General features: G+C 51.4%; 1 protein-coding gene across 1 annotated transcript in view; it reads left to right on the top strand.

Moving 5' to 3' along the window:
* HTR6 (5-hydroxytryptamine receptor 6) overlaps positions 1-10,116 on the top strand; it is a 24,457-nt gene that overhangs the window by 11,611 nt on the left and 2,730 nt on the right. The window contains 2 exon segments of the mRNA XM_006145205.3: positions 9,423-9,581; positions 9,752-10,031. Coding sequence (XP_006145267.1) covers positions 9,423-9,581; positions 9,752-10,031 — 439 coding nt within the window.

Genomic DNA, 10,116 nt, shown 5'->3' with positions numbered 1-10,116 from the left:
AACCGCGGTCGACTATGTGGGAATCCAGTGACATAGCCATTATGCTAACTGCTGGTTCCCAATTTTTTAGATTTTTGTCATCAGGTGCATGCACTTGTCAGAGACAGAGAGGGAATATGAGAAAACACCATGGCCATGACACGATTCCTTCTCCTCCTTTCTCCTCTCGAGATTCTGAGCATGCATACACACCATACCTGGTGTCATTTTCTTTTCTTTCTCTTTCTTTCTTTCTCTCTCTCTTTCTTTCTTTCTTTCTTTCTTTCTTTCTTTCTTTCTTTCTTTCTTTCTTTCTTTCTTTCTTTCTTTCTTTTTCTTTCTTTCTTTCTTTCTTTCTTTCTTTCTTTCTTTCTTTCTTTCTTTCTTTCTCTTTCTTTCTCTTTCAAGAATTATTTAACTTCATTTCTTTATTTTAATTTGATGAGAGAGAGAGAGAAAGAGAGAGGGAAAATGAGAAAGCAAGCTGCCAGGTCTGGGACTTGAACCATGGTCAGCCATGTGGAAGTCCAGCGCCCTTAACCACCATGCCACCTGCCAGCCCCCTGGTCTGATTTTCAAGCCACCAGGTCTGGGATTCGAGCCACAGAGTCAGCCATGTGGGATACAGTCACCTTAAGCTCCATGCCACCTGCTGACCTGATCATGAGACTTTTTTTTAAAAATAAGAATTATTTTATTTAATTTGATTCATTGTCATTGTTTTAAAAAAATTATTTTTATTATTTGAGGTTGACCAGAGAGAGAGAGAGAAAGAAAGTGAGAAAGAAAGCTGACAGGTTCAGTCATGTAGGAGCCCAGCTGCCTTAACCACCACGCCACCTGCCGGCCCATGAGACATTCTTACGATTAGGATCGTGACGCTTGTAAGAGGGATGCCTCAGTTAGCGAGCATTCAAATCTCCTGTGTTTATATTAGAAGACAGACCAAAGAAGCTGCAATGAGCCCTAAAGCCAAAGGCTGGGAGGAGTCTTCGTGGGTGGTTTAGGCCAGCACCCCACCTCTTAGGCAGAATGCCCATGGGCCTTCACGCCAGAAATGTGTCTATTCTAGTCCCCCAGGCCCAACCACCACTACGTTCTGGAAAGCCCCTTCCCTTGGTTAGACTGAAGCATCAGGCTCCCCATTGTCCTTGCTTCTAAAACTAGGAGGCCCTTAAGCAAGCCTCCCGCGGGCCCCATTTCCTTAGTGCCTGGAGAACAGCCTGCACTGGGGGAATGTGCCTCTACGCAGACCTCCTGTACCACCCCTGTCCTCCACCCAAGCTGGCCTGTCCCAGGAGCCAGCCGCTTCCAGCCTGGAGGTGGCACTATCCACACCTGGTAAGAAGGAATGAAATCTTTCCTCCTGCCCCAGACAGCCCTTGTTCCCTTCCCCAGTCTGGCCTCCGGCCTTCCCACAGAAGGAGAAAGCTGGACACAGGCTCTAAAGCCCAGTTCCTTTGGTTGAGAGCATGGACGTAGCTGGGTTGCACACGGTCATCTCTCTCCCACCTCCTGCCTATGTAAATGGGCTTTAAAAAGGCCACTGGCTGGCTTAGGCTTCCGCCAGGTCTTCCTGGTGGCCCCTGGGGCTGGAGAAAGAGGTCATGATTAGAGACAAGGGGTAGGACTTGAGGACTGGGGATGGAAGGAGGGGTGTGAGAGGTGTCGGTGAGATGCTACCGGGTCAGGAGTGTGTGTGTGTGTGCGTGTGTGTGTGTAAGGTGCCCACATGGGAGTAGATGCTGAGGACCCAGGGCGTTGGGGAGCACCATCAGATGCTGCCTGGGTGCTCAGCCTGATGGAGACCAGCAGAAGGGTCCAGCTGACCCCTCCTTGCCTCCTTGGCTTCTTCCTGTTTCTGCCGAGACCTCTGTCTCTGTGGGCCACAACCCTCTCTCCACCTCCTTCCTTTATATCTGCTTCCTCTCCCGCTCCTCTCTCCTTCCCTTCCCATCCCTCCCTGTCTCCCTTCTGCATCTCCCTGTCTTCCCCTCATTTCCCCTCCTTTCCCTCCCCCTCCCTCATCTTCCCTCACCCAGCTACGCAGCATTCTGTCTTAGCGATCCGTCTTCCTTCCATCTCTGTCCTTCCTCCTTGGAGGAGGAGGCTGTGATCACAGAAATATCTGTGAGGGGGCGGCGGGGGCTCAGCTGGGGAGAGGCTGGCAGGGTGGCAGTGCTGAGCATGGCAGGCCTGGCTGCTGCTCGGAGCGAGCGAGGTGGCCTAGTGCTGGCAGGGCTGGGAGCAGGAGCAGGAGCACCTGGCTGATCGTGGCGACAACGCCATCTCTTCTCCATCCCAGCTGGGCGCTGGCGGACCAGTGACTTCACCTCCCTGTACCCCAGGGGTCTGGTACTTACCGTGTGAGACTGTTTGAAGGGCCAGTGAGGGTCAGCCAATGCCATGGTGGTTAAGGCTGACTGCACAGTCTGAGTCCTGGACCCAGCGACTTGAAAAACACACTGGACCCGTGTGCATGTGTGCTCAAAATCCCAAGAGAAGGGAGGAGAATCGTGGCATGGCCATCCCCCTGTGGGGTGCTTTCTCACTTTGCCTCTCTCTGTCTCTCTCTCTCTTTCTCTCTGGCAAGTACACACAACCTATAGCAAACTAAAGGAAAAGAATATAAATAAATGTAAAAAATCACCATCACAGCCACCAGCTTCAGTCACTGTCCCCAGTGGCAGAGCTGGGCACCCATAGCAATAAGCAACAGCAACCACTCAGCTAACACTTGTCTGGCCCTTGGCGCTGCTCTGGTATTACATTGGTTGCATATTATCTCCGTCAATCCTGACTGCAATTCTAGGAGGCAGGGCCCACTGTAATTGCCATTTTGCAGAAGAGAGAGCTGAGGCACAGAGCGGGAGTAACTCGTGTGAGGCCTCGGCTAGTCACCAAGAGTGGAACCAGGCGGTCCAGCTGGCCCTCCTCACTCTGATGAAATGATTGTAAACAATTTAACTTATGCAAGGGAGCTCATAAGTGCACTTTAAAATAAAAGTGCAATGAAGGTAAAGTGAAAGAGTCCCATCTAATCACCTCTTGCTCTCGGAGACACTTGTATCAGTTTGGCCCCCCAGTTCTTTCTCCATATTTATGGATTCACATAGGCCCCTAAAGACACTCAGTGCTTTGTTCTGTGCATTATGCTTTAACAAAAAAATTGTCAGAGGGTGTTTGTGTTCATTAGAGCGAGGCAGAAAACCGGGGGTGGGGAGAGGAAGCACCCCGTAATGGAGCATGTCACCCTGCCACCCACTGTAATCCATCTTCATTTCTCCATCTTCCTGGGATTTGGGCACACACACATAGACACACTGTCTCGAGAAGGTTTGAAACACATGTCTGGCATGTTTTCAAGCCACCAGAGTAGAACTCTAGCCATAAGGACAGTCTTGTAGGATCTGGCTCCCTTACTCAATACCACGGTGCTGGCCCATGTGTGTTTTTTTTAAGGAGATGGAATTTTGTTGCCAACTCACCGTCATCACTTAATAATACATCACGGAGGTCCTAGAGGCTGGAAGCCTGGGAGGCCTGGATTTGGTTCCCAGGCCAATCTGAACATGCCAGGTGTGGTTATGCAAGCCTGTACTCCCAGTTAACTGAGAGGCTCGGGCAGTAGGATTGGGACCCTGTTACAATTGAGACTGTCAAAAATGCCTATCTTGGGACCAGCAGTTAGTGTAATGGCTACGTCACTAGACTCCCATGTAGTCAGCCGCGGTTCGAGTCCCAGACCTGGTGGCTTAAACTCACGCTGGGCGTGTGTGTGTGTGTGTGTGTGCCCAAGATCCCGAGAGGAGAATGGAGGAGAAGGGATTTTGGCGTGACCATCCCCCCTGGGGGTGATTTCTTGCTTTCTGTCTCTCTCTGTCTGTCTGGCGAGCGCACACACCCTATAGCAAAAAACTCTCCAAAAAAAAAAAAAAAAGAAGAAGAAGAAAAAGAAAAGAAAATGCCTATCTTGGGGACCAGCAGATGTCATGGCAGTTATGTCGCTGGACTCTCACATGGCCGACTGCAGTCTGAGTCCCTAACCCAGTGGCTTTAAACTCATGCTGGGTGCATGTGCATGCATGCCCATGATCCCAGGAGGAGAATGGAGGAGAAGGGATTGCTACATGGCTATCCTCTGGGGGCTGATTTCTCACTTTCTCTCTCACTGTCTCTGTCTCTCCCTCTCTCCAGTGAGCTCATGTGCCCTCAGGCAAAAACACTTAAAAAAAGAGAAAATGCTGGGCTAGCAGGTGGCATGGTATTTGGTACTGGACTCCCACATGCCTAAGTGCAGTTCGAGTCCTGGACCTGGCGGCTTGCTTTCTCACTCCCCTGTACCCCTCTCCCCCACTTTGTCCCTCTTTGGTCAAATTAAAAAATAAATGAATAAAGTTAAAATTTAAAAAGCCTATCTTGGGGCTAGCAGGTGGTGTGGAAGTTAAGGTGCTGGACTGTCACATGGCTGACTGTGGTTCAAGTCCCAGACCCAGTGGCTTGAAAATCATACTGGGCACGTGTGCATGTGTGTCTGAAGTCCCAAGGAGAGAGCAGAGAAAGGATTGTGGTATGGCCATCCACCCCAGGGGGGTGATTGCTCCCTTTCTCTCTCTCTGTCTCTCTCTGGTTGGGCACATGTGTCCTATGGCAAAAACCTAAAAAAAAAAAAAAAAAAGCCTATCCCTGTCTCTCCCCCTTTTTCTCCCTCCCCCCAACCTTGTTAAGTCAGCGAGCCGTCTTGAAAACCTTTCTACTGGATAAACTCGTTAAGAACCGCTGCGGAGTACCATGAGTGGATGTTCAGGCTGCTTCCAACTTTCCCTGTCAGCAGAGCCCTGGAGCACATTCCCACATGTGCCGGGGACACGCACAGATGCACACACGGGCTGTGGGACAGGAGAACCTGGGGAACTGGCGGGCGTTGGGCATCACCAGACTGGCCCCAAGTAGTGGTGCTCTGACAGTGACACATGGACATGGAGAAGGGACATGCAATGGCAGAGCAAGGCCACACGGGGCTGCTGGAGCAGACAGAAGTGGGAATGGTAGTCCCAGAACAGCCAGACCCCAGGTGTGGGCTGGCGGTCGCCATTGGCTTCTGTCCCATGAGGTTCTCTTGGTGACAGTGGTGGGGTTCCCATAACTCCGCCTTGATAGTGGCTCGTGGATGTCAAGCCAAAATGTGGAAGAAACACGATGAAGGGGGAAGAATGCAGTTTCTGGGTCTCGAAAGGACTTTGAACCCCTGGCAAGTCATTTTGCCTCTCAGAGCCGCAGTTGTCTGATCTGCAAAATGAGGACCATACCTATTCTCATAAAGATCAGATGATCGAGAAATATCAAATGCTGAAGCATAGTAAGTGCTCAGTAGATAGGGGTGGTGGGGCCGACAGGCAGCGTGGTGGTTAAGGGCCCTGGACTCCCACATGGCCGACTGCAATTTGAGTCCTGGACCTGGTGGCTTACTCTCTCACTTTCTCTCTCTCTCTTTCTCTGTCCCTCTCTGATCAAATTCAAATAAATAAAGCTAAATTAAAAAAAAATAAGAATAAGGATAGTAATCTGCTTTGGGATCACTGAGGCTTTGGTTTGGAGCCTTACTGGCACGGCATGACCTTTGGAGGTTCCCCACCCTCCACCCTCCACGCTGAGCTTCAGTTTCCTCCTCTCTTCCATCTTTGCCTGTGTACTTGGGTCAACATTTTTTGGGGAGAAGAGAAGAAAGAAAAGCCCGAGGTTAGTCTCAGGAATGCTGAAGAAGGAATCCCTGTTCATCCCCCCTCCCTTCTTTGGAGCTTCCTCTCTTGGCAGCCCCCAAGGTTTCGCCCACGTGCTTCTGTTTCTCTGTGCCCTAGAACTCTGCAAGATTCAAATAAATAAAGCTAAATTAAAAAAAAATAAGAATAAGGATAGTAATCTGCTTTGGGATCACTGAGGCTTTGGTTTGGAGCCTTACTGGCACGGCATGACCTTTGGAGGTTCCCCACCCTCCACCCTCCACGCTGAGCTTCAGTTTCCTCCTCTCTTCCATCTTTGCCTGTGTACTTGGGTCAACATTTTTTGGGGAGAAGAGAAGAAAGAAAAGCCCGAGGTTAGTCTCAGGAATGCTGAAGAAGGAATCCCTGTTCATCCCCCCTCCCTTCTTTGGAGCTTCCTCTCTTGGCAGCCCCCAAGGTTTCGCCCACGTGCTTCTGTTTCTCTGTGCCCTAGAACTCTGCAAGATTGGGGTGGCCCCTTTTCCCCTCCCTTCCCCAGGCCACTGGAGTTGAAGCGGTCTCTATGACTGGGACTTCCTGGAGACAGTCTCTCTCTATTAGTGGCAGCAATTTGAAATCTTGGCAAGTCTTAGGAGATTCTTTTGGGGATACCTCATTCTCCAGGAAGAACATGGTGGGGTCACAAGAGCCATAGAGAGCCCATAGAGAGTCCAGAGGAAAGAAAACTGAGAGGAGAAAGAAAAGCAAACCCTGTTTCTTCCTTGCTGACTCAGGGCAGGACTCAGAGCAGACTTGTGTATGGTGGGGGTGGAGGGGAGAGCGCCCTCTAGCCCGAGCCTGTGCTACAGCACGATGGCTCAGAGGGAGTGTCCTGACATCTGTGGGCTTTGGGGAGGCCAGAGCTGCTGGCAGGACAGGGTCCTGGACGGTGCTCAAACCTCCCAACCTCCTAGACACCACTGGCCCAGCACCATGGTGACTGCACTCCCCCCACGCCCACACGGCGACTCCGTAAGCTGAGTATCATCCCACCCATGTTACATATGTGGAAATAGGCTCTCTCGAGATCAGAGGCATGACTTGAAGCCAGGTCACTTGTCTAAAACGCTCAGGGTATTTTTTTTTTTAATTAGAGATATTTGCTATAGGGCATGTGCACTTTCCAGAAACACAGAGACAGAAAGCAAGAAATCACTTCCTTGGGGGATGGCCACGCTGCAATCCCTTCTCCTCCACTCTCCTCTTGGAATTTTGGGCACGCATGCACACATGCCTGGCATGTTTCAAGCCCGCGGGTCTGGAACTCGAACCGCAATTGGCCACGTGGGAGTCCAGTGACCACTACACCACCTGCTGGCCTCTTGGTTTTGTTTTTTGCCTCTGTAAAATGCTGCCCCATCAAGTCACAGGGGAGAAAAAACGGCCTTAGACTGCCGTTTTCAGAATGGTCCCTGATGTGTGTCTAGCCAGCGCTCACCTGGATAAGCACGGGGAGAAATCAAGGGCCCGCCTTAGACTGCCGTTTTCAGAATGGTCCCTGATGTGTGTCTAGCCAGCGCTCACCTGGATAAGCACACGGAGGGGTAGGAGTTAGTGTGCTTTGCCTTCCCGCTGCGGGCCCCTCCATTCCAGTTAGGACTGCCGCCGTCAGAGTGTGCAGCGGAAATTTCAGCACCATGGACAAGACACCGACCCTTACCAGGGAGAAACCGCAGGGAGTGGTGTGGGGTGGGTGACGTTGGCTTGGCTTTGCCTCTTCCACGCTCTTTCCATCTGCAAGGATGTGTGGGAATCTAGTTCCTTTCCTGCTTCCCTCTGACCTTTTCATCTTCTCATATCCAACCCACCTTCGGCTGCCTTGAGAACCAGGCTGGGCTCTCAAGCAATTTACAAAGTGCTGGGCAAATTCCTGGGTTCAAAGCCTAGGTGTGTTCCCAGGTAGCACACACTCTCAATTATGCACACCACTGCACACTTGTGTTTACTTAAATATAGGTGGGTCTTACTGTGTAAATCTCACACACAAAAATTCAAATTGATTACAACAGCTCATTTAGAGGGGGGCTTTACATCCAGCTTTCACGAACTCCTAGGGGTTTTATGGTAGAAATCAAGGGGCTTCAAGGTGGTCTCTGAACCCTCTAAAAACATACAGCATTAAAAAAATTGCGTGTATAAAAATTTATTAAGTTTTTTTTTTTGAGAGAAATTTTTGCTGTAGGGCATTTGTGTGCATCAGAGAGAGAGAGACAGAAGGCGAGAAATCATCCCCCAGAGGGATGACCACACTGCAATCTCTTTTCCTCCATTATCCTCTCAGGATTTTGGGCACACACACACACACACACACACACACACACACACTTCTGGTGTGAGTTTTAAGCTGCTGGGTCCAGGACTCGAACTACCATCGGCTATGTGGGAGTCAGTGACATAACCATTACTCCATCTGCTGGTCCCCAAAATGTCTAAGATTTTTTATATTCTGGGGTGAGGCTTTGGTAGGTTTCATTAGCTATTTCACAGAACTTATGAGGTTAAAAAAGTAAGAACCACCAGGCTATAGGGTCATCCGTTCAGACAGACTTCTAGTACTCTGGGCCTGCTGGCGGCCAGTTTGCAAAGTCACATTCTCCCCTCCTCATGCCATATCCTCCTTTCAGTGGCTGCTGGGAGCAGCTTCTTTCCTCTCCTTTCCCCTCACGGCCCTCCTCTTGCAGTTTGAGAATGGAGATGCTTGCCAGTCTGCAGTGTAACTGAGGTGCAAAATAGCGAGTCCTTAGCAACCATAATCTGTGAAAGATGGAGTTGCAGACACGTGCTTTGTGCTCAATGCTCAGTAAAGACCCCAAACACTTCTATTTAGTGGAGCACAGGCAAAACCATGATTCTGAGATATGAAGAGAATCCCTAAAAAAGAAATTGTCATTTCCTGGACAAAAACGGGTGTTTTTATTATTATTTTTTTAATTAAAAAAATTTTTTTGGCTTTTGCCATAGGGCATGTTCGCTAGCCAGAGAGAGAGACAGACAGAAACAGTGAGAAGGATAGTGAGAAATCGCCCCCCAGGGGGGATGTCCATGCAGCAATCCCTTCTCTTCCATTGTCCTCCTGGGATCTTGGGCACACACGTACGTGCCCAGTGTGAGTTTCAAGCCACCAGGTCACTAGTGACATAACTGCTATGCCATCTGCTGGCCTTGCGGCGCCCAGGGCTCTGGGAGGGGCTCACCGCAGCGTACTGGCCTGGGTTGAGCTGTTTCCAGGAGGGTTGTTCCTCACCACCTGGCTTATGTTTGGGTAGTGATGCTCCATCGCTAGAGCTCCTTGTGAACTTTCGGTCAGGGTCAGGATTTGGTGTGGGACCAAGAGCAGGGCTCAGTCTATTGCTGTGAGTGTGGAACCAGGACCAGGGCTCGGTCTAGGCTGCAGCCCGGTCTGTCACCTTGGTTATGAAGGGCTCTATGGTAAGTGTGAGGGTTCAGGCTTAGTTTATTGCTGATGTCAAAGCTTGACCTGGAGCCAGGGTCAAAGTTCCTTCTGAGGTCAGGGTCAGGGCTCATTCTAGAACTCCAGTTGGGATGAAATCGAGGACCAGGGCTCAGTTTATTGCTGGCACTGGGGATCAGTCTAGAATCAGGATCGAGGCTCAGACTGTGGGTAAGGTCAGGGTCAGACTGGGTCTCTTCCTCAGCTGACCCATGTCACCATTCTTTTCGCAGGTGCCCAGGACCTCACGCCCAGGGGCAGAGTCAGCTGACAGCAGGCGTCTGGCCACCAAGCACAGCAGGAAGGCCTTGAAGGCCAGCCTGACCCTGGGTGTCCTGCTGGGCATGTTCTTTGCGACCTGGCTGCCCTTCTTTGTGGCCAATATAGCCCAGGTAATGCCACAGCAGGGGGCGGGTGAGCCCAGACCTTGCTGGGGAGGCCTTGCATGGAGGGAGGAGGCTGGGCTACTGGGGCATGTCTGTGTCGTGCCCTTGGGCCTGGGTGGGTGGTCTGAGTCCCTGTCCCGGGATCAGGCATGACACATCTCGCCACCTACCCCCAGGCTGTGTGTGACTGCGTCTCCCCGGGCCTCTTCGATGTCCTCACGTGGCTGGGCTACTGTAACAGCACCATGAACCCCATTGTCTACCCCCTCTTCATGCGGGACTTCAAGCGGGCCCTGGGCAGGTTCCTGCCATGCCCCCGTTGTCCCCGGGAGCACCGGGTCAGCCTTGCCTCGCCCTCCATGTGGACGTCTCACAGCGGCCCCCGGCCGGGCCTGAGCCTGCAGCACGTCCAGCCCCTGCCCCTGCCCCCAGACTCAGACTCAGGGGACTCCTCAGGTCTGAGGCTCACCACTCACCTGCTGCTGCCCGGAGAGGCCACTCGGGACCCCCCACCCCCCACCACGGCTACCCCTCCCGGCCA

The sequence above is a fragment of the Tupaia chinensis genome, unplaced genomic scaffold (assembly GCF_000334495.1).
Source record: "Tupaia chinensis unplaced genomic scaffold, TupChi_1.0 Scaffold000146_1, whole genome shotgun sequence".
Taxonomy (NCBI): Eukaryota; Metazoa; Chordata; class Mammalia; order Scandentia; family Tupaiidae; genus Tupaia; species Tupaia belangeri.
Note: the sequence above shows the minus strand (reverse complement) of the source record. Positions and strands in the feature narration are given on the sequence as shown.